The sequence below is a fragment of the Typha latifolia genome, chromosome 7, assembly GCF_019914945.1.
Source record: "Typha latifolia isolate L0001 chromosome 7, TyphaL0001v2, whole genome shotgun sequence".
NCBI lineage: Eukaryota > Viridiplantae > Streptophyta > Magnoliopsida > Poales > Typhaceae > Typha > Typha latifolia.
In genome coordinates this window covers 11,718,336-11,743,534 of record NC_133092.1, presented here as the reverse complement: position 1 = coordinate 11,743,534, position 25,199 = coordinate 11,718,336, and the positions used below count along the sequence as shown (strand labels likewise).

At 36.8% G+C, this 25,199-nt stretch overlaps 1 protein-coding gene across 2 annotated transcripts; it reads left to right on the top strand.

Annotated features, from left to right (window-relative positions):
• Positions 1 to 202: 202 nt before the first annotated feature.
• Positions 203 to 24,842, top strand: LOC140792930 (uridine kinase-like protein 3). Of its 2 annotated transcripts, none has more exons than XM_073144179.1 (16): positions 203 to 393; positions 1,781 to 1,940; positions 2,337 to 2,428; positions 3,444 to 3,513; positions 4,398 to 4,513; positions 5,136 to 5,232; positions 6,036 to 6,115; positions 8,605 to 8,799; positions 8,966 to 9,049; positions 9,130 to 9,190; positions 19,401 to 19,461; positions 20,347 to 20,440; positions 20,524 to 20,596; positions 21,469 to 21,551; positions 24,269 to 24,464; positions 24,582 to 24,842. In XM_073144179.1, exons 2-15 carry the CDS (start codon positions 1,790 to 1,792, stop codon positions 24,416 to 24,418), a joined length of 1,407 nt encoding a protein of 468 aa, XP_073000280.1. In that variant the 5' UTR covers positions 203 to 393; positions 1,781 to 1,789; the 3' UTR covers positions 24,419 to 24,464; positions 24,582 to 24,842. The 2 variants fall into 2 exon arrangements, with proteins under 2 accessions (XP_073000280.1, XP_073000279.1); XM_073144178.1 differs by having other exon boundaries at positions 1,776 to 1,940.
• Positions 24,843 to 25,199: the final 357 nt, after the last annotated feature.

The following is a 25,199-nucleotide window of genomic DNA, read 5'->3' as shown; positions in this document are numbered from 1 at the left end:
GTCGTGGTGGAGAGATTTTCCAAAACTTTAGGGGTCAATGAGTAATAAAAAAATGAAGGGGTTGAGGTGGAAATAAGAAATAGTTTAGGTCTCTTAGTGTAATGATTCCGAGAATGTAATATGTAAAGCATAATTAACTCAATGTACAAGGAGCTAAATATAATTTTCCCTGTATATATAGTCTCCTCGCCCCCGCTTCTTTAGGTACTCGAAGGCTTCCCACTCGCTATTTCTTTCTCCATTGCCATCTCACCTTCGAGGAAACTTAGCTCTTCACCCATCTCCCCTTAGGGTTTCCTCTTCGATCTTCGTCTTCCTCCTATTGCTCCGTAGGATCTCTGTCGCAGACGCAGCCGCCAAGTTCGCCGGCTCCGGAGCAGTCGATCGATCCTGGTACCTCCTGAAACTCCTACTCCTTTCCTCTTCTCGCTTGGATCTGAGATCTATTTGCGTCAAAGCGAACAGATATCGGCGGCATTGCACGAAAATTTGCTTCTAATCTATCTCTGTTTCGAGATCTGATTGAAGCACGCGCTTTTTTCTGGAATCTCGCTTGTAGCTATGGAAATTTGCTTCTAATTTGATCTTGTTGGAGAAATCGGAGATGCACGTTTGAAATTGTTCTCTGATCATTTACCCGCAGTTGAATATCTGATTCTAGTTGATTATAGCTTTGCGAATGGATGTAGGCTATTTGATGATTTTGGAATGCTAGATATGACCCTTTTCCTGTGTTCATCTCTATTTAGTGAAAGAGTTTGCATCAAATCAAGTGCTATGTTTTCTTTTCTTATATATTCTTCCTCAAATAGTCTTGGCCTTCCGTTCCTGTCATGATTTTTTCACATGAAACCACTCAGGCTCGTACATCGTCATACATTACTACTAACTCTAACTTCTTTATGATATAATAAATCTTAATTTATGATTTCGGGAAACCTAAGTGTTTCATCTATAACAATAACTTCTTGAGTTTAAACATGACAACTTTTCTAGAAATGGAGAGATCTGATGCTGCTCAAATATGGGCCAACGCAGTAATTTTTTGACGGCACAGCGCGCTTGTGTAAAGTCAGTCACCCGATATCAATTCATTCGACTAGAACATGACAAAAGTCCAATTTTTTGTCCACTTCTTTATCAAGTTCCAGTGACTTGGAAAAAAAGAAACTCTAATTCGATGTTCAAGCTCTGAGGCAGGTTGCAGCTGATAGATAACAAGGTTAAAAGAAGCCCTTAGCATAACTAGTTTACGGCTTTTCCCAGGCCGGTCCCTGGCATCTTTCCACACAGAAAGAAAGAATGGGGAGCCCTGGCTTGACCTGTAGGTCCACAAATGTAAACCAAATCCCTAAAGCTAGAGGCCCTGAGTCGGCAAATCAAAATCACTCTTGAAACCATACTTCCTACGGCTAATATGTTTCCAGACCAGCAAGAACATGCAACATTACGTCACATGAGTCCATTTTTAGCAACATCACTTTTGCTGATTATAGCAAGATTTTGTATAATGAAACAAATGAAAAAAAAAAAAAATCACCACGTCCTGTTTCTATTCTTTAATTGTGTTGATTAAAGTTTTAATAGAGTTGGCCTTTGTTTTCCTCATGGTACTTTTGGACTTGCCACTCCATATGAGTTAGTTAAACATAAATTTTGCTTATTGAGGAGATACAGTGTCCATGATTCTTTTGCAATTATTGAAGTCCTGTTAATGATTCTTCTCGGTCTAGATGTTTATGATTTTATTCTCTCTTTTTGTTTACCTTCCAAAGGTCAGATACTCTATATGGGTTCTAATTCTATTGACAATTTGCTGGAGACTTCAACTGGAATTCATTTCTCTGGTCTTCATCTGGATGACCTGAAGTCCAATTCTGAAGAGGATCAACCAACAACTTCAGCAACAGATAATGGCCACAGAGAACCCTTTGTCATCGGTTTGTAAACATGATGTCTTGTCTCTTTTATTTGTTGACTGCTTAGCTGTTACTTGAATGGAGTTTGATAGTTTTGATAATTAGGTCATTCACTTTAAAGTAAATCTTATTCAATGGTTAACAATGATAATTTGAAACATGGAACTTAAATTTTATGTCAAATTGAACAACTCTACCTTAGTTGGTTGCAGTAATTGGACGACTAAAGTACTGCATATGTCATGTATCATAATTTTTGATTAGTCAAAGATTTTAGAATATTACCATCAATATGTCGCATAGAGTGCTTCACCTATTCTTTTTTCACTTTGCAAACTATACCAAGGAAAATAGATGAATGGTTAAGACCTAGGAATTTACTGCGACTCAAACAACTGACTTTTGTGCTATTTGTAGGTGTTGCTGGTGGTGCAGCTTCAGGAAAGACAACTGTATGTGATATGATTATCGAGCAGTTACATGATCAACGTGTTGTACTTGTGAACCAGGTGATCCTAACAGCCACCAGTGTTTATATTTCATTCTTTTAATTGATATTTTTCACCAAGGAAAGCAGAAAATTTGCATGATGTATTACTGTTTTCAGTCATATAGTTCTAATAAGCCACGCATGGATTTCTCACTCGTTTTCTTGTTGTAACAACACATCTAATGGTCATATCAAGTATTGACTTGCCATCTTTCAAGTCATGCCTTGATACCAAAATCTATATTTCAAATGTATCATCTTCTAAACCAACACATGTATTGAGTGTTGGTTATTTCTCATCTTGTTATAAAAAATGATTAGACTATTTGAATGACATTGATTTATTTCTTTTATGATAACTTGGTACAATTTTGTCTTCGTGACTCCAAATAATGATGTTACAATATAAACATGCTGAGAACTGAGAAGTCATTGATAATTGGATGAATTATAATCCAGCAAAAGATTTAACTCTGATATATCTTTTATATGAAATCCCTATAACATTGACTATAAATGGCAAAACCAGTCCTTGTTTCTTTAGATTTTATTGGCTGATAAATTTGTCATGGCTTTACCTTTGCAACATGGTTGAAGAATTCTTCCTCATGCCCTAGCATGGAGCGATGACTGTGATAGCTGCTTGTTTGTTTCATGAGACTGAATTAGTCAACTGTACCAGCTAACTAGTCCTATAAGTTCCCTGGCAAGCCATTCTCTATTTTTTTTAATCCTTTATCAAGGATAATAAAATTTAGAGGGTTGCAGTTATGTTGATGGACTGTGAAGATATGCTAAATTTTTTATGGAAGTTAACTTTTGAAACCTGAAGCCATTTATTCTTGGAAAAAGGCTTTCATGATTTTTTTTAAAATTTTTCAAGGCTCAAAATGAAGTAGGTGCATTTAATGTTATGTATATAATTTGCATGCAGTTATTGATGTTTCTTCCATAACATAGATAAAAACAACAGGACTAATAGTACTATTTATTCAAATGGAAACTTGATTTTTGCATGCCTATGATATTTGCAGGAATCATTTTATTTTAATTTGTCTGAAGAGCAACTGACTCATGTTCATGACTATAATTTTGATCATCCAGGTACTATGTTATATTGATATATTTTCTGAAAGTTTAAATCTTGAGAATGGTTATACCAATATTTGAAAGTTCTTCCCTTTTATGGCTAATTATTTGATCAGTTGTGATTAGATCTTTTCTTTTAGTCAAAATATTACTGAGAATATCTTTCGAGTGTTGCTAGGCCATATGATCTAGTTGAACTTTACTCATGTAAATAAGAGAAGAACAACCACCTTGAGTAGTTCTTAAACAAATTTGTGCATCAATATGGATGTAGATTAAGAAAGGAGGATGCTGGATGTCCATGTTCCTGTAGGGAAAACTGCTTTGCAATTTTATGAAAATAGCTAAGTTCCTTAACTTCATTGGGCACATTCTTAAACAAGCTGAGCTACTTTCTGCTGGGAATTATGTGGTTTAGGGCTTGTGTATGCCTCACATTTTTCTATAAAAATATCATTAGCTTATTTGTCAATTGTTTCATTTACTTTTGGTGAATAGTCACACTAGATAATAGGGCCCTTTTATCCTGAATGGAGTGTCCGGATCTGATGTAACAAAACAATCTCCTAGGATGGTTAAGTGCAACTCATGTTTGAGACATCATAACGTTTCTGGCTTTTACATGTTATGGAAGTATAGTAGTACATAGATATATAATACACACATGTAACATAGATAAAAACCTTACATGCCTAGTGACATGATTTTAGTGATTATCAACTTGCAAGGTTGTTATGTATAATTTCTCATAATTGCTGTCCTTATTAGTTAATTTTGAAATCTCCAATGTCATAATGGAGAAATTTACTCTTTTCCATTTGTTCTGGTTCATTTTCCTAATTGATTAATGTGATGGATTTTATTCTATATCTTATGAGAAACCCTCTTCCTAATTTCAGATGCCTTCGATACGAAATACTTACTTTCTTGTATGGAGAAATTGAGGCATGGCCAAGCTGTTGATATCCCTAATTATGACTTCAAAACCTATAAGAATATATTGCCCGCCCGAAAGGTACATAAAAGTTCTGGTTCATATTCTTCTGAAAAACACATAAGAAACTGAGATTGTCTAAATTCTAAATAATGCTGATTATGGTTGTCCTGTTTTCCATAGACCTACATATCTTGCATAAGATTTCAGTGCGGTTTTAAGATGGATTTTATTACAAGATTTGCCACTCCTTGATTATTTTGTACTTCTTTATTCTATATTTAGTTACATACTGCTTGATCTCTTCTTACCTATAATGAAATACAACCAAATCTCTTGCTTCCACTATTATGAACTCCAAAATAATGGACCATATATTCCTACTGTCCTTGTCATGTGCAGAAAGAATTGATTTACTAGATTCTAGATGTTTCTTCACTTAGTTCTTGGTATTCACTGTTGTCAATTCTGTACAGAAAGGCTTGATGGTTTTAAAATGAATTTTACCAATCTGGTAAATTCTTGCTATGAAATGGTTGGAATCTGCTTTGGTATGTTTTCCTTTGCAATACAGCTCAAGTAATATCAAAGCTAGCATCTTTTCCATTTCTTCTGTATTCCTTCATCTATCTGGTTTCAGTGCTGTTTTAATTTGCTTCTCTTTCACTGAAAGTGCCTCCATTTATCGTTATTCTTTTGTCAGGTCAATCCTTCTGATGTCATTATTTTGGAAGGAATTTTAGTATTCCATGATCCACGTGTTCGGGAACTAATGAACATGAAGATCTTTGTTGATACAGGTCATATTTCTCATCTTCTATTATGTTGATATGTTGTTGGATACATTAAAGAATGACATGCATAGGCTAACCTAATGTGTCCATTGATCCTCTATATGTTTTCATGTGGAGTGGAGCTTTAAAGCTACTTCTGTCATTTAACCTCTTTATACACACAGACACACACACACACAGACAAACATAAAGGTGTCCAATCTTTGCTTTTTCAACATTTTAATGTAAAATTGTGAAATGCTATGGGTAAAACTATAGCTGTACTAGGAAGTGAAACTCCAGCTAGAAGTTTCTAATGCTACTATTGTTGACTATTGAGTCATGTGTGCAAGTGTATGTACTGAAGAGAAATCATTTTTCAATGTGAAGAATTGGAATCACTAGAGTATAATGATGTTTTATCAGAAACAAAGAGAAAAAAGTCCGATCCTACCTACCTCTATCCTCTCTTTGATTGTCATTTAGTACGTAAATAAAATAAAAGAAGATAAATGATAAATGAAAAGTGGCAGAGGTTGTTCCAAAACAAAGGCTGCAACTCATTGTCCAAGGCCGAAACATGCGAGATTGCCAGATTTGGCATTGTTTTTGGACCGTTCTTGGCCAAAATTGATTCATTTTCACTGGAATGTTTCATTCTTTTCCAGGTTTTGAAACTGAAGCCAACAAAAGCCGAAACTGAAACTTCATACTGTGATATTAAATATATAGTTTCTTTAAAAATTATAACAGGTTATTCGTTGAGTTCATTAACACTGGATTTACTTCTACTGTTAAGATGTTACTTATGTCAATCTTATTCTATGCAGATGCTGATACACGGCTAGCAAGGAGGATTCGTCGTGATACTGTTGAGAAGGGTAGAGATATCGGAGCAGTACTAGATCAGGTTATATTACTGATATCTTCTCTACAATAAATTTTTCTCAAAGTTGTCAAAACTCAAAAGCACTGATGCGCTTACTAAGCGCTTGGGTGAGGCAAGACAGTATGTATATGAATTCATTGCTCCCAAAAGAGTGTTACTTGAATAAGGCTATGGACAATGCCTTCGAGTGCATAGGTTAAGGTCAGGTGTCAATGCAAGCACTAATATATTCTTGCTTCACTCTCCAAGTTACTGATATGGTTAAATATGCTTCAGTTAATATTTCAATGTTTAATTTGTGAGATACTTTTGTCTAACTCGATGATAAAAATAAAAAACTTGGTAACTAAACCTGTAACCTCATTATTTGCTTTGAAGTTACTCAATTAACAATTCAATGATAAGTTAAAAGTACATTTCTTGTTTGGCATCAGTTATTAGTTAATTAAGAATATTTATTAATTAATGGTAAACATATGTTTTTAAACTTTGGCTACTTGGTTTTGAAACAGTTATGATATTGAAACCTGAATGATAACTCTATTGATGTTTGTTTTGTTCAAATGAGATATACTATCAATTTCAGTTCTACTCCACTAGTGCCTCAAGCAAAGCTACAATATGATCTTTATGCTTTGGAAGTGCCTTTTTCGTTTAACTACATTGCTTCTGTCATTCCTTCCTCTCTATAATGAATAATTGCCTACTTTGGATCTGTGTAGGCCAGTCTAGATCTAGCTATTGGCATAAAGCCCTTTTCCACATATACAGAGTTAGCTAGTATCATATCATGTACTCTATTTTATTGTAGAATGATAACATTAAAGCCCTTTTCCACCTTTCTTACATAGTATGCTAGTGTCATATAGGTACATAAGTTAAGATGCTCATTTGTCCGGAAAGAAGAAGTGATGATATCACCAACACGACCCCCCCCTCCCCTTGACCACCACCACCAAAAGATCTTATGTTAGTTTATATGGATTATTCTATTGGCTTCCTTTTTGTTACGATCACCCTCGAGGGAGATGAATTCGTAATAAGGTGCAGTCCTGGGCATATTTGTATGAAACTTTTGAGAAATTTTTCGGTGAATCTAGCTATTGGATTAACGTAAAAGTTTAATATGTTGTAGCTTTGAAAAAGAGCTTTCCAATGAATCCAATATATTGAGATTTGGTTGCTAGATCTAGAGATATCTTTAAATCAGTGGACGAAAGTCGGAGAGAGACCTACACGATCAAGGTCCGAATTAGATCTACTTGGTTCGGATTGCACGCTTGTTGCCCTTAATGGCTGGATTAGTGCAGAAGTTGATGTAAGAGTAGGGAATAAAGATTGAGGAGGAGATTAAGGAGGAAAGAAAGAGGTTAGAAGCTGGTCGAGAACCTTGCTAATGGAAGAAGGTGGCTCGGTTGGAGGTGGGGAGAGTTGTGCTGATAGCCAAGAGAAGAAGAGAGGAGATAGGGGGTGACAAGCCTTGGCCAAATAATCCTTAATTTTCTTCATAAATTAGGGCTGCACTCCATATATATATAGAGGTTGGTCCTAAATTGATTCAAACTAGGATTTGCCTTTAAGGGCTTATATTAGAGATAAACATAAGTTAGAGATAAATATGACTTAGCTAAATCGGTCTTTCTTATCTAACTTGGAATAGTTCTTCGTTTTTTCATAGATAGAGTCTGAATCTGAGTAAATTTCGAATATGAAAGTTCTAGATTAGGATGTCTTCGATCCTATCTAAGTGGTTTTGTATTGTTTAGATATCTGATGAATATTCTGCAAATATTTTTCCATAATTGTGCAGATTGGATTTAGCTAACTAACAATTTCTAATCTATCTAGACTCTCATTAAACTATAAAAGCAGATAAAATCAATAGACTCGCTCCATCAAGTCCAATGTTCCTATGATGTGATGTGATTTGACCTGACCTGATCCGAATTGCATCACTTTTCTCTTTCATGGGTTCATATCTCATAGTTTCTTATAGACTACTGTGTTTATCCAACATACTTCTATTCTTAATGATTGGGTCAAGCATGCACGTAAGTCATCAAGTAAATGCTAATAGGCTTTCTAAGTGAATTTTACTAAAAAATGATAGCAGATAAGAGGACCACAAAAAATTTGTTTGGGATTCTATAAAAATACAGTTAAGTGTCATGTATTTTTGTGTCTTTGTATTCTTTTCGAACTTATGTGGTATGGTAGTTCACAGTAAATTGCAGGTGTCGGTTAGGTAAAAGATTTGGACTTCAGGTTGATTTGAATGAACTAAGACAAATGATGGCAGATGTGTACATTATGGAAATGTTTGTGTAGTTGAAGGGTGTGAGTTGTGGAATTAACAAAGAGTGAATGGTAGAGTAAGATGACCATAAATTGATGAAACCAGGGCTAATCAGTTGTCAATTTGGCTATGATGACTTGCTTTCACTTTCACATGCGTAACTTTCTTTCCATTTTACTTCTGAACTAAATGTACTTAGTTTTATGTTCTGCAGTACTCGAAATATGTGAAACCCGCCTTTGAAGACTTCATACTTTCAACCAAGAAGTATGCTGATATTATCATTCCTCGTGGCGGAGACAATCATGTAGCAATTGACTTGATTGTGCAGCACATCCACACTAAACTTGGTCAACATGATCTTTGTAAAATATATCCAAATCTATTTGTTATTCATTCAACTTTTCAGGTACTCTGTGCACATATATGATGCATCAAATTTTCAGTCATCATACTACATTTTTTTGTAGAATGTGAATTCTTGAGTAAAAGCTTAAATTCTTGGCTTGTCATTAGAAATATTTCATACCTTTAATTGTCTTCTGACATGTTACTATTCCTATGCACTTGTTCAGATACGTGGCATGCATACTATAATACGTGATGCCAATACTACAAACCATGATTTCATATTTTATGCTGATCGGTTGATTCGCTTGGTAAGACAATGATTTTGGTAGTTTTGAGTCTTATGACTTCCTGGATAATATATCTGATTGCAAATACTTTCAATTGGTAGGTTGTTGAGTATGGTCTAGGTCATCTTCCATTTAAAGAAAAGCAGGTGATAACTCCAACAGGTAAGTAATTTGCTGTGAATCTGTGATCAATTGTTTTGTGATCATGAAGGCATTAGTTGGAGAAATGCACTTCCCTTTTACTAAAATATTATGGGTCTTGCATTCCACAGTAGATACTCTTATCTAATTAAGAAATTTGTAAATGCATAAAACCTTGTAGATCTTCTTTCTAACTTTTAGTTTGCTAGTAATTCTCATGTTCTTGGTTATACGCCCATTGCTCAACAAGTTATCTCATTCTTCCCCTATTTTAGTTTGGGATTGTTCAATTCCTCATGTTATTTGTTATGAAGACAACTATTCCCTTCAGATGGTTGATATTCGACAACCTCATTTGACTAAATAGCTCAATGGTCTTCATGATGCCTAACACTATTAGGACAACCTCTTGCATGTGGAATCACCAATATGTGAATAAGAAGTTGAAAGATTTCTCCAGAATTTGGTATAGAAATTAAACTATACAAGAAAGAAATTAAAAGAATGGTAATTATGCCAAATTGTAAGAATATTAAAACAATTAGAATAAAGGTTGAAATTTCCCATCTTGATGTATGATACGAACCAACATGGGTTCGATTCAAATCGGGAGTAGTTCTTCACATTCGGGAGAGAATATTTGCCAAATATTCTCTTAATATCAGAAAATTACGAAACTAGTTGGAATAGCTTCATAACTTCTTGATCTATGACATTTCAACCCTTTTTAGATTTTGTTGATATTGGAGTCTAATCTGGATGGTAAGTCGATGGTGGTGTTGGTGGCGCATGTGGCCCGGCTTGTAGATGTTAATGAAGGTGGCGTGAATGGATGATGATGGTGGTGGTTAGGTAGATTGATATTGTAAAAAAGAAAAAGGGGGAGAAGTAGATCGACCCTATAGGACTAGGGAGATCGGTGAACGAGGAAGATTAGAAGTTAGACAAGATCGATCCGATAGGAGAGGCGACGTTGGTTGGTGAAGAGGGAGGATAGAGGAGTTGTAGCCGTTGGCTAAGATGAGAGGGGAGATAGACATGGGCAAATGCCAATTAATCTTTCATTAAAGCATTCATATATTTATACCTAACATACAAACCATAAAGCTCTATTTATAGAGATTAAATCAATAGAGTCCTAAACAAACTTAATTAAATCAATCTTCCTTATCATTTTTAGATTAGCCTTTCGTTTCACCTCAGATAGAGTCCGAATCTGGATAAACTTTAAATATGAAAGTTGTATATCATAACGTCATCGATATTATCCATATGGTTTCATAATACTCGGATACCTAATGAATATCTTCTAAACATTTTTTCCGAAAATGCGTAGAGCTGAATTTAGCTAATTAAATAAAGTCCTAATCTATTAAGATTCTAATTAAATTATTTAAGCAGTTAAGATAAATAAACTTAACCCATTGAGCCCAATGCCCCCATGATGTGACCCGAGTTAACCCGGTTCGGATCAATGTACTTCCAAAAGGTAAAATAAAATTGGGCAGCTGCTGGGAGATCTGAGTCGATTTTGAAGATTATTATAGATTGAGAAATTATTTCAGGACCTATGAAAATTATAATTAGTTTTCATATAATTATATTATTATATAACCATGTAATTTCATGTTTAGGAGTCTCTTCCAGTAGCATGGCCATCATCTTTTATCCATCTATGTGATATGTTAGAATTAGAATTCTTGTGTGCTAGTGGAATTCCAAGCAATGTGTGCATGATTGGTAAAATAGTCCAAATCTTGATATAATATCTCAACAAGCTTGTTATCTCTGATACTTGATCTTCTACACATGGGATATTACTATTGATTTGATAGGCCATAATGGCCTGACCTTAAAAAATGAAATATCTATTTGATTTAGAGAACAGGAAAGGAAGAGGAGCTGGCGAGATCCATTTTTCTTATTTGCTTCATCTCATCATGACCATGCTAATTCTCTCTTCCAGTTATTACTCTCTTATTACCCTATTAGTTGACTTTCTCTCTAAGAAAAAAGCAAAAGCAACCCACTAACCAGATATGGTAGTGCATTTTTCTTTTTCCTTAGGAAAATCATAAGGATAATGAACATGATCATAGGAATCTTTGAATGAACCTTATAGATGATTTCATGAATCAAATGCGCTAATGCTATTCTTCTGCAGACACTTGTTATGAACTAAATTTGGACTGATATGGACTTAAGAAAATTCTGAGATTTATATTGGTCGTAGTCTCACGAGTTATGAATCTACCGGCTTTGGTTTCACATGAATCCAAGGTTGAAGTAAAAGATTAAAAATAAAGCAGTAAGGGAAGGTCGAATTTGGACAAAATGGTAAATATCCGACGTTGCGGCGGTTATCGGAGAGTGGTAGATGGCCAAGGATGGTGGTGGATAGTCGTAAGGTAGGCTTGTTCGTGGGAAGATGGTGGTTAGGGTGATGCAAAACGTGGTGGAGGAAAAATGAAGTAGAGGAATAAGAAGGAAAGGAATGGGGTTTCACACCTCCACCCTAAGAAAAGGTTTCACACCAAAATCCTCTAGAGAACAGATCACATAAACTTTCATTTCAGTTCCAAAGGAAATACAACGGGTCTATATATAGACCTACAATGGAATTAAGCAAAAGACACCCTACATAGGAAATAAACAAAAGACACCCTAAATAAATAAAAATCGAACCGCATCCCTATAGGAGGGATCATCACCGTCGGCGCCTCCCCGCGCCGGTACACACGCCATCGCGTCCTATCGGTGATGTCCGCATCATTCTCCCCCCTGGGAGAGAAGTCGACTCCGTCGAGTGTCTTTGCTCGCTTTTGCTCTCATACGCTCTAAGGTATCGGGGTGATGCACCTCCAAATCGTGACGATCAAGCCACGTATCATCAGATGTAGGTCGTCCTTTCCAACGTACTAGATACCGTTGGGATCCACCTTCTCTAGTTGAAATAATTTCATCATCTAAAATTTTATCAATTTCGTCTGCTGTGTTAGGTGGAATATTGGGAAGTGGAGGTAAAGAGGGTCTCTCATAAACAGGCTCATAGGTAGGCTCGGTATCTAGTGGGTTATCTCGGGTAAAATCCGGGCCCTTATAAGCTACTAGATCCTCAATATTAAAAGTAGAACTGATGCCAAAATCACTAGGAGATCTAGAACATAAGCATTATCATTAATTTTCTTGAGAATTTTAAAGGTCCGCACTTCGTGCATGCAACTTTTTGACAGTTCCGGAGGAAACCGTTCCTGACATATCCGAACCATCACAAAGTCTCCAACATTAAATTCTTTGAATCTCCTTCTTAGATCAGCTCGCATTTTATAATTAGTATTATTTTGAGCAATTACATTCTTGATTTCTTTATGCAAGTCATGAATATGTGATGCAAATGCGAGATGCGGACTCGGACAACCTATGATAATGGGACATAGGAATGAGATCTATAGGTTGTCTAGGTTTATAACCATATACTACCTCGCTTGGACTCGAGACCTATGGATCTATTAACGAAATTATTGTATGCAAATTCAGCGGTTGGCAGTTTTTGATCCCCGTCTCTTAGATTCTCGCCGACAAGAGTTCTCGGTAGGTTACCTAAGCTCCTATTGACTACTTCGGTTTGCCCGTCGCCTGTGGGTGGAAAGCGGTTGAATACGAAGCTTAGTTCCCATCTTATGCCATAGGGTTTTCCAAAAATAACTAGTGAATTTTACATCCCCGTCGATACAATAGTTTTTGGTAGCCCGTGCAACTTAACGATTTCATCAAAATAGATTTTAGCAACTCGAGAGGCGTCAAAAGTTCGGGAACAGGGTATAAAGTGGGCCATCTTAGAAAATCGATCCACCACCACAAGAACGGAATCATGCTTTCGGGTAGTCTTTGGAAGTCCAAGCACGAAGTCCATACTAACATCTTGCCAAGGGCAATTAGGAACCGGTAAAGGCGTGTACAATCCTGTATTTTGCTTTCGCTGCTTAGCAAGTTGACATGCATGACATCGACTAACAAGTCTCATAACGTCTCTCTTTAAGCTTGGCTAGAAAAATCGATGTTCCGTAGCTTCGATAGTTTTTGCATGCCCAAAATGTCCTGCTAAACCCCCAGCATGCAATTCCCAAATTAAAAATTCCCTTAACGAGGTGCTAGGAATGCATAACCTTCGGGACTTAAATAGATAGCCATCCTGCACGATGAAACCATCTATTTCTCGAGTCTCTCCATTGCTTAATAAATTGTAAACTTCATGAAAATCCGGACATGATTCATATTCAGTTTTGATCTTATCAAATCCTATTACTTCTGCGTTCATCTTTGAAAGAAGAATCATGCGACGACTCAGTGCATCAGCTGCCTTGTTGTCGGCTCCGGACTTGTGTCGCAAGGTGTACGTATAGTCCTGGAGAAATTCGACCCACCTACCGTGTCTGGCATTAAGCTTTTTCTGGGAATTAAGGTAGCGAAGAGCTTCATGGTCAGAGAAGATTACGAATTCTTGAGGAAGCAAATAATGCCTCCAGTGGCGAAGAGATTGAACCACAGCATAAAATTCCTTATCGTAAGTGGTATATCGTTGTCTAGTTTCATTCAGCTTTTCACTAAAGTAGGCAATCGGATGACCCTCTTGGCTCAGGATTCCCCTATACCAACTCCAGAAGCGTCACAGGTGACCTCAAAAACTTTAGTAAAATCGGGGAGTCGCATAACAGGGGCTTCCACCATTTTCCTTTTGATTTCAGTGAAAGCTTTAGTAGCACTTGCTGACCACTTAAATTCACCTTTCTTGAGGCATTCTGTTATTGGAGCCATAATGGTACTAAACCCTTTGATGAACCGAAGCGATAGAAGGTAGCGAGTCCATGAAAACTTCTCACGTCTCTTATGGTACGGGGTTCGGGCCACTCTTTGATAGCTTTGACCTTATCGGGGTCGGCGAGACACACCTTCGAGATGAGACAATGAAACCCAAGAAAACAACTTTGTTTGTCAAAAACGTACATTTCTTAGGGTTTGCATACAATTGCTCTCTCCTTAAGACAAATACAGACTTGACGAAGATGATCTATATGTTGCTCCCGAGATCGACTATAGATAAGGATGTCATCAAAGTATACGACTAAAAATTGTCCCATAAAAGGTCGTAATATTTGAGTCATCACTCTCATGAAAGTACTCGGAGCATTAGTCAAGCCAAAAGGCATAACCGTCCATTCATATAACCCATCTTTTGTTTTAAACGCAGTCTTCCATTCATCGCCAGGGCGTATACGAATTTGGTGATAGCCACTTTTTAAATCTATCTTTGAAAATATTGTGGCCCCCGCCATCATGTCCAAAGCATGTCATCCAGGACGAGGGATGGGAAACGGTATTTTACCGTTATTCGATTAATAGCGCGGTATGTCGACGCACTTATACGCCGGTGTTCCATCTTTCTTTGGCGTTAACAATGCGGGAATCTGCGCAAGGGCTTAAGCTTTCCTTCGGAAGCCTTTTCTCAATAACTCATCAACTTGTCGTTTTAGTTCAGCGTGTTCAGTTGGGTTAAGTCTATAATGAGGCAAGTTAGGAAGAGATGCATCCGGGACGAAATCGATAGCATGTTGAATATCTCTCATTGGTGGCGCTTCATCCGGAGATCCTCTCGGAAAGACATCCGAGAATTCCTCAATCACAGCAGTGACTTCAAAAGGAATCGATTCACTAGGCTCATTTAGAATTTCTCGAGCCGCAAGAATCAGAATAGGAGCTCCTTTACTCATCTCACGTTCAATACCTCTCGCACTAATCAAGCTGACTTTATTGTCGGAGTGGATGGGATCAGACTTCTTTTCCATCTTACCACCTCTAGGCTGTGATGGAAGAATCTTGATTTTCTTACCCTCATGTTCAAACATGCAGATATTTGAACGGCCATAAATATGCACATCATTATCAAATAGCCAAGGCCTTCCAAGGATAATTTGACCCACATCCATGGTCAAAACATCGCACCAGATTTTATCCTTATAAGTCGTGAATTCAATTGGAACCAAACAGCGCTCTTTTATTTCCAGCGTAGTTGAATTAATCTACGAAACCTTGTAAGGATTAGGATGGGAAACTGCTCTCAGATTTAGTTTTGAAATAATGGTGGAGGACACGGCATTTATACAACTGCCACTATCCACAATTACTTTACAATTTTTACCTCCAATTTTCGTGAACGTGTGGAAAATGGAGTTGCGCCTCCAATCATCATTGACTTTAGGTTGAGAGAGGGCACATCGAACAACATGTAACCTTGTGGAGTCTATGTGCCTCAGGCACCCTAGGGTATTTTCTTCCTTTCATCTTCAAAATCTCCTTCTTCACCGTCTACATGGTGAACATACCCATCAAAGTCTTGCTCGGGGTCTTCTTCGAAGGGTTCCTCAATTAAACTTATTTTATATGGGCTTGCACAATTTGCAAAGAACATGTCCATAGCCTTGACACTTATAGCATTTGACCCGAGGATTAATCTTAGAAAAGTCTTTCTCAATGTTTTTACCTTTGTATTCTACCTTGGGTTGTGAAGGGCTAGGGGTAGATTGATAAAAAGATTGACTAATAGATTTGGCTTGATGAGGACCTGTGGAGGATTTATGAATTTGAGTTCTTGTTTCATAATTTCTTGGGATGTGGTTAGGTCTAGACTCCTCTAAGTCTTGAACTAAGCTGTAAGCCTTTTCCAAAGTATCAACATTACGAGCAAAAAGTTCACTTCTCAATTCTTCACGTAGGCCAGCCCTAAATCTGGACAAGATTTGCATAGGGGTTTCTGATTCGATCACGCTACACCGAACAAGCAATTCATCAAAGGCCGCAATGTAATCCTTAGCGGACTTACTCCCTTGGGTAAGTCGGTTCCATCTGTCTAGAAGCTTAGGGTAATAGGAAGGTGGGAGGTATTTACGTTTTAGTTCATTTTTCATGTTAACCCAAATTTCAATTGGAAGCTCACCCCTAATCTCACGAAGAGTCTCAACGTTGGTCCAAGATTGATTTGCGTTCCCAAATCAATTTCATGGCAAAGAAACCCGACTTTACGGATTTCCGACATATCATACCATTTAAAGTAACGGTCCATGTCTTTGATCCAGTCCAAGAAGTGTTGCGGATCTAGACGACCATCAAACATCGGGGCATCAATTTTAATGCTTCAAGGTACTGTTCATCGTGATCTCGCTCATTCCCTTGAAAATGTTGACGAGGTAAAGGAGTGGGAGATTCGCCACGTTCAATGTCAGGGCGGTGATTATTTTGAGGAGCGGTGTGCTCACGGGGTCTTTCTACCCTATATAGTCGTTCATCGGTCACCCGTTGATACCCAAGCAAAGTATCTTGAGTATCCCTGACTTGTTGAGCTAAGGTATCTAGTTGTCCCATAATGTCGTCGAGCTTCTTACTAAGTTCGGGATCCATACTGCTACTGCTGGACTCACTAGAATCACTAAGAAGGTAAGCCTTACCTCTACGAGTTGGCATACACTAATATGCAATGAATGAGTTGTGTATTGCTTTATATTATTATTATTTTTTATTTATATATATATATCCCCCTTTTTTTTTTTTAATCTTTTAATTTTATGCTTGCTAATTTAAATAAAATTAAATAATGTTCTAACCTAATGGAATGCAGACGTCTCCTATAGTTAATCCAAATACAAATGTTTTAATCTAAATGATATGAGATGATGCTATGCAATCAGGAAAAATTTAAAAATGAATACTTAATTGAATTTAGATTTTCTGTTCAAGAGGTTCAAAGACTATTGTCAAGACTAAATGATTTTTAAACAAAAGTCATTAATAAATGCCAAACCCTTTAAATTTCTTTCCAAAAATTAAGATAATGTTAATATTCTATTTGGCACAGTTCATCTCTTAATATCAGGACTAAAGCAGATAAGGTTTCTATGTAGTCTCTCCCTCACTATATGTGGACAACAGAAATTGATAACAGTTTAGAGATGATACTAGAAAAGAATGACCCAAAAATATTTAATACATTGAAAGATCACGTACCTGACCATCTGAAAAAGAATTGAAATTAACTAATTTGTCTTCACCGTATCGGCGACGTCGGCGGCAAAGTCCGAGACAGTGGTGGTCGTCGTTGACTACGGCAGGGAACGAGGCACGGGAGATCACGGCGCGGGCGTCGGCGTCGGCGTCATCAGTGATGGCTGCAGACGTCAAGGGAAAGGCGTCGTCAGGTGGCTGCAGACGTCAGGTGGCGTCGTCGGGGCGGGGCAGAGCCGGGGCGGCGTCGTCGGGTGGAGTGACGGCGTCGTCGGGGCGAGGCAGAGTCAGGGCAGCGTCGTCGGGTGGAGCGACGGCGTCGGGTGGCGTCGTCGGAGCTGCGATAAATCAGGGTGGCGTTGAGGCAGCGCCTGGGCGACGTCGTCGGATGGAGCGACAGCGTCGGGTGGCGTTGTCGGGGCGGGGCAGACTGGGGCGGTGTCGTCGGAAGGAGCGACGGCGTCGGTGGCGTCGTCGGGCGGGCGCGGGCACCGGGCGCGGCGTCGTCGGGCGAGGCGGGCCGGGGCGGCGTTGGGGCAAATAGGCGACGGCGTCGGGTTAGGATTTTGGTGTGAGGGATGAAGTCGGGTAACGGGTTGGGAGGAAATGATTAAGGGGTTGTGGGTTTAGTCTAATAAAGTTTGGGTTTTGGGCTAATGGGTTTTGGGTTTAGGTCTGATGGGTTTAATGGGGTTGGGTTGGTTTTAAGTTAGGGAGGGAATTTGAAAATTGGAAATATTGGAGGGATGAAAATTAGGATAGATAGGATTTGTTGGGATGTTAGAGAATAAATAGGAAATTTGGTAGGAGGTTTAGGGGAAGAAGGAATTGGTTGGGATTTAATAGAATTAAAAGCAAAAATGAAATTTTCGAAAATTTGAAACACTGATTTTTTTTTTTTTTTTTCAAAGCAAAAGATACGTGCTGTTTTTTTTTTTTTTTTTTTTTTTTTTTTAACAAATAAAAATAACGATGGAAACTAGATAATGCAACAACAATCAAATTTTTTAAGGATTTGGAATCTTACACGGTAGCGATTCCTCTATGACAGCAGATTTTTGTTGTTTCTCGTCGACGGTAATTTCTTTGCTCGTTGTACGCCGGATTTCTTGACGTTCCGGTGTTCGTGGAGCGATTGGTCGTGCGAAGAACAAATGTGGAGCGGCGTAGAACCCGGGAGGAGGGGCGTCCATAAACTAGGATCCTTCGCTCTGATACCAAAATGATGCAAAACGTGGTGGAGGAAAAATGAAGTAGAGGAATAAGAAGGAAAGGAATGGGGTTTCACACCTCCACCCTAAGAAAAGATTTCACACCAAAATCCTCTAGAGAACAGATCACATAAACTTTCATTTCAGTTCCAAAGGAAATACAACGGGTCTATATATAGACCTACAATGGAATTAAGCAAAAGACACCCTACATAGGAAATAAACAAAAGACACCCTAAATAAATAAAAATCAGAACCAGATCCCTATAGGAGGGATCATCAGCTGTCGGCGCCTCCTGCGCTGGTACACACGCCATCGCGTCCTATCAGTGATGTCCGCATCATAGGGTTTAGGTGTTTTGAATGGATTTGGGGTTATGATTTACTTCTACAAAGATAAAAACGATTTAACGGTTACGATAAAAGATAAAGACAATAATAATTAATTGTCTAAACTCAATATTCATTCCACGATAATAATTAACTCATGATTACTCCTATTTATAGGAGTAGAAATATAACGGATTGGGTCCAATTCACCCTATTGGACTTACATCCACTTTATTTGAAATTTAAAACAATAAATAAATCTAATTAACTCAATTTAACTCGATTTGACTTAATTGATTTGATTGACTTAACTCACGTGGTCGGATCGTATCAGCATTATATACATTAACCTTGCATAGGAAAGAATTTTTCTAATCTAAAGAAGAAGATGGTGAGTTGGGGGATCCAATAAGAATTTAAACTTTTCAGTTGAATATACTAGTGGAATATGTTGTCCCTCTCATGCATTCATGCTTCTTCGGTTTGGCAACCTTATGTATTAATTTCAATCATGCCTAAAAGATGTCCATAATTGATGCATTCTTACCAAGTTTACTTTTTGATTCCAAAATACTTATAATTTGTTCATTGTGGGGTCTGTGGGGTCCTTGCTTATGTATATGGTTTACAAAGTGCAGGATCTGTATATACTGGGGTGGACTTCTGTAAAAGATTATGCGGTATATCCGTGATTAGAAGGTACCAATTTCAACCTTTTGCAATATTACATTCTCTATTTTCCTGCTGAGCTTTCATAAGGCCCTCCGCCATTTTTTGGATGAATTTTGTTTTAAAGGAAATGGGGATTATACCCCGGCCAAATAATTTTGTAAATGAAATTATTTATGTATACTTGACTTAACAGAGTATTGAGGCCCCTTTTCATTTTGTGATACTTACTCTAGAGAAGGGTGATCCTATTCCAGGACTTGATTCCTCTATTTTTGTTCTCATTATTTTGGCATTCATATCCCATTTCTGTCAGGAAATTTGTAATTGTGTATCTTGCAGTAATAATGGGGTTAAGGGTCTTAAGGCATCTATTCCATTCTTGTCCTCTTAGTGAACAAGTATACTATCTGCAAGTTCTGGAAGCTAGTAATCTCTGGTCTTAGATAATAATTAACAAGGAAACTAAGCTGTTCAATCTCATTTGAGGTTTCTATTATTAGCATATACGAGATGTCAGTGTTTCTTATTTCAATCTTTCCTTGAAAATGTATCCAATATTTGAGAAAACTCTCTCTGGAAATGAAGCAGGAGAGAAATGGCCACATAAGTATAGAAATTCAGAGAGATGGTAAAATTGAAGCATGAAGAAAAGAAACAAATGGTTCATATGATCATAGTCATTCGTGGCGGTTTAATATTTCTTTCTTAGTTTCCTAAAACCCTTATGTACCTCAAAGGCTCAAACCTCCTTTTTAGTGCAAACCTCAAAAGTATGTAAGAAGTAGGCCATGCATGAGCATTCAAGAATATTTGCGCCTCTCAATCTGTCATTGGTCATTTCTTTGTCTCTCTATTACATGTTGCTTTTTGCAATACTGATGGTCTCATATAACTACTCATTATGGTTACCAGTGGGGAGAGTATGGAGAATGCACTACGGGCATGTTGCAAAGGTATCAAGATCGGGAAGATCCTTATTCACAGGGAAGGAGATAATGGGCAGCAGGTTTGCACTTTGCGCTATCTCCCGAGTCTGTGGCAGTTCTGCTTCCATTGATTCCTTTTTCTGACAGATCAATTGTCTTGTAGCTAATCTATCAAAATTTGCCAAAAGATATCTCAGATAGACATGTTCTGCTGTTGGATCCTATACTAGGCACAGGTTGGTTCACGGAAGATTTTACATCCGTACTTTGTATTGATAATGTAAAAAGGTTTTCTGTTCTTCCCAATCCCTGTACTTTTACTGGTCTTCTTAATTATAGATTAACAGTTCATGAATAGGTATTATTTATCTGAATTGCATGGATGTTTCAGGTAAACTGTTAGTAGCATATATGTTCAGCTATAGCATTTTATTTTATCAACTTTACTGAAGCATGCTATAGGAACTAATAGTTTCAATGCTGTTGTCAATTGATGTTAACATCCTTCTGCGGTTCTGCCAGTTTTCACATAACAGCCATTTGCAACTTGTTCAAACCAGAGTTTTCATATCAATATTATTGTCAATAGGTGCAATACTTTCTCAGTCTTTTTTTTGTCATATCCTTAATTACATCTTCTGTTGTTCAATGGCTTCCATTAGTTTTTTAAATTCGATGTTACTCTTTTTCCAAAAAGTTGTCATGCTAATCAAGTTGCACTTTCCGTTAATGTTATATGCATATACTTTATTAGTTTGTTGTACCACCTTCATCCATTGGCCTTAATGTGGCTTTCTCTTTAGCCATTGTTGAACTACTGGTTTCCTAAGATCATTGGTGGTGATTAATTTTGGCATGTGTTCATTCAACTCTCTAGAGGGCTAGCAGTTTTTGAAAATAAATTTGAATATGTTCAATTATTAATTCTGCAGTAAAGAAAATATATTATTTAAACTTTTAATACCTCCAAAGAAACTTTAACCTATCTGTTGTGACCTTACATCGAAGGAAAGTTTTGATTGGTCAGTTTAACTTGATTTTACTACTCACTTGTCTTTTTTCTCGTTGAAGCCCACTGATGCCTCCCTTTTTCGATATCTCATTATAGGCAATTCAGCTGTTCAGGCTATATCTTTGCTCTTGCAGAAGGGTGTACAGGAAGCCAACATTATATTTCTTAATCTCATATCTGTAAGTTTGAATAGCAAAGCTGTACTTTTCCTTTTCTTTCTCTCTTCTTTCATGGTCAATGTTTTTCTCCCTAATGTATTGTATATTTGATAAATTCTTCAAATATGTAGTGACTATACAATGCTTTTCAGTCCCATCATTGATATCACATGAATTTTACCTTAACTTATGTTGGTAAGAAAAGTAGAATTATTGTTCCCATCAAGATCTATGCAACCTAACAAAGATTGTGATGCCTGTGGCACAGCTCCTTGCCGCAGTAGGGCTAACTTCTGGTCTTTGACCCTACAGCAATCCATGTCAGATGACTCCCATTATTTTTTGTATTGTTTAGTTATTATATGATCAGGCATTGAGATCAGTTCCTATCTTATATTTTATGAGATCCAACTTTCTTCAGTTCTTACTACACCATCCAAGAAACTTCAGATAGCAAGGAAAAAAAAGGATGCAAACATGCTTGTGTGATTTAGCAAATAACCGACATAAAATGGTGTATATTAATTAAGAAGTACCATTTTGAAACAGGACATAATTTGGTGTTGCTAGTAGAAGAGAAGTCATAGAGAAAACCTATATGAGTTCAGAAGTCCCTGGTTCCTTCTTGTTTTTCTGATGTAGTTAAGGACATTTAGAGTTTATTGTAAGGCTAATATTTAAATTACTGGCTTGTATCCATATCTGACTGCAATGACATGTCTTTAGATGATCTCAAGATCCTTGTATCATGTGATAAGCACTCTTTGATCATGCTACTGTACATATATATATATATATTACTTGCTTAAGTTATAATAATGATTCTACAGCAATATTATATGTTTTATCTACCCACTTAGATAATTGCTTCATACAGTGCCTCTTTCTTAAGATATGGCAATTTGAATATAGAAATGAATTAATAAGACTTTATCAAAAAGTAAAAACACACTACCGATGCAGCCTAAGATGATCATGATTTTAATTCTAAGCACCCATAACGTGATATACTACTATTGCCACATTGCCAATTTATCACGTGATTGCTCCTAGATGTCATAATTAAGAACTTAAGCTTTGTTCCAATTAGAAGGTGCTTTGTGAATTTTCTTTTCTTTAATCGTTTATGTTTGACTACATCTTGCTGTATCTCTTTCTCTAGACTTGTTTGAAGGAAATTTTCATGTTAGTCCATATTTTTTTTTCTTTAATCTGAAGAAGCTGCATAATGATCAACTTCACCGTCTTTTCCAACAAGTTCTCTTGACCGATGAAAGGTATTACGATTTATAAGATCTGATGTATGTTATAGTGCCACTGAACTCAGTCATTTGCATCATTACTGGGACTATCTTATAGTGGCAAGGATCTCTGTCAATTGCTTCATTTGGTGGCTAAAAAAGCTGTCTTATAATAAAAACAAACTTGTTAAAAGGAAAGGAAACAGCAGTAAATAAACTAACAGATGCTTTGCTTATGACTTGAGTGCATGACCACTCTTTGCATTGATGCAAGCCACTGTCATACAAAGTGATGTTCTCTAATTGTTTTACTTATATAAGTAACGTTTTGGAGGCTCAGTGCCATATGAGTTGATCCAATAGAATTAAGAGGGCCAATCCGGACCACGATTTAGGTGGATCAAGAGAAACTTTGGTGTCGTGGACCTACTTGGCTATATAATGATAGCTTAGATAGGGTTCAGGAGTAAGATCTATGACTCCTGAGTCCAAACCACAAGCTTAAACTCCCAACAAGTCATAACTTCCTCATATGGTTCCTGTTTGAATGCTTTGAAAGTCAAAATTGGAGTACTTTATGAATCCTACAATACTTGACAACCTTTGGTTTGCAAACTCATGAATCAAGATGATTTGAGACCATTTAAGCCCTCAAATCACTTCGTGAAACCCAACACCATTTACAATGACAAGTTATTACTCCTAAACTGTGAATAATTAGGTATTAACTGTCATGCAATGAGACTCAAGTGATGTATAAGTCTAGATATATCTCCTAGAATAATTATAATCTTGTATGATTTTTTGTTTTTTCCTTTTCTTATTAGAAGATGAATCCCACTTGAACCAGGAGATCTCTCTAATTTGCTATATTGGACAAAAGATAAGTGGAGAGAAAAGAAAGGTGTACAAATCCTACTTTTCCACCTCTGCTAAAGAATTACATTGAAATAAAAGAAAATGGCTGAAAAGTGAAAACCATACTTTTTCACCATTATTTTCTTCATAGAATCTGAGTGTAACGTATTGGTAGGACTTACCTCCTCAATGATTAGACCGTGAATGCTGTTTATGTGTGGTTCTTGCTTCTAACTGTTATTTTTCATCCTTATGACAAGTCATTTGATTACATATAAGCCATGTGTGATATGCTCATCAAGATCATTGTAGTCATAAGTGTGATATAATTCATTCAGTCTGTGAACCTTCCTCTGTAGTTTGTAGTTGATAGCAAGTTGCAAATTTCTTTAATTTCCTTCTTAAATTTAGTTCCAATCTGGAAGGAGATGACAGTGCAGGCGCATCATCTTTTGTTTTTTGTTTTTGGTTGCTGTATTAGATGAAGATGTATGATACTATTGGATTACTGGCTTTGATAAAAATTTGTTTTTTTTTCCTACTAAGCTGTTCACAAGTAAATTAGTTGCATATAAACTTATCAGCTGTTCTATTTTTTTATGCTGACACAACTGAAGTTGGTATCGTTCTCATAACTAGGCTCCTCAAGGGGTGCATGTAGTTTGCAAAAGATTCCCAAGAATTAAGATTGTGACATCCGAAATTGAGTTTGGGCTAAATGAAGATTTTCGTGTCATTCCTGGCATGGGCGAGTTTGGTGATAGGTATTTTGGAACAGATGATGATTAGGCTATGGTGCTTTTAACCAGAAATTGGGAAGAGACTATTTAATCCGGTAAGTTTTCACTGCCACAATGCATCGTTCGCTCATGCAATTCGAGTATAGTCTTCTTGAGAAAGTACAGAGTGCGAGCTGATGTTCTCAAGTGATGAATTCTTTGGTTGGCTGCAGGCATTCTTTTCTGAAATGAGAGAATTGAGATAAAGATAGGTAGCAAGTTATTTGGCGGCAGCTTTTCGGCATTTTTCGAGCTTATTTTTCTTCATATGAACTCATCAATACTGATGTGCTTGTATTCATTGTTGTCTATCCAGACAAAACATCAATTATCCATGTTCTTGCATTCATTGTTATCTATCAGAAATACTGTAATACAGAGTAACGACGTGAAATTTTAGTTCGATTCCAATCTAATTATTCTTTTCGAAGATATATCCTATGTATTTACTTTTGCATACATATTGGGATCTGGAATTAGGGTAACCGAATGATGCAATTACTTTATTCGTGTCAAAATCCTTCATACACAAATATGAGACTTTGTGGAAGAACATATGCAAAAAAAATCTTATTATATATATATATATATATATAACAAGTCCAAACTATACCCATACAATATTCTGTAAGGAATTGTATTTTTGCCTAAACTAGTTCTCTCAAAAAATTAAAAAATTATGCATATAATATATTCAAAACTTAAATATAAGATTATGTGAGTTAGAAAACTATAGAACTGTTGTTTACAGTTAACCTATTAAGTCTCGCAAAAACAAAACAACTTATATG

What these genes read in the sequence shown, in the direction of transcription:
- LOC140792930 (XM_073144179.1), top strand. Translation starts at nt 1,790, where the DNA reads ATGGGTTCTAATTCTATTGACAATTTGCTGGAGACTTCAACTGGAATT. An exon ending in ATATATTGCCCGCCCGAAAG is followed by an intron (nt 4,514 to 5,135) that starts GTACATAAAAGT and finishes TTCTTTTGTCAG; the next exon opens with GTCAATCCTTCTGATGTCAT. An exon ending in GAAGATCTTTGTTGATACAG is followed by an intron (nt 5,233 to 6,035) that starts GTCATATTTCTC and finishes TATTCTATGCAG; the next exon opens with ATGCTGATACACGGCTAGCA.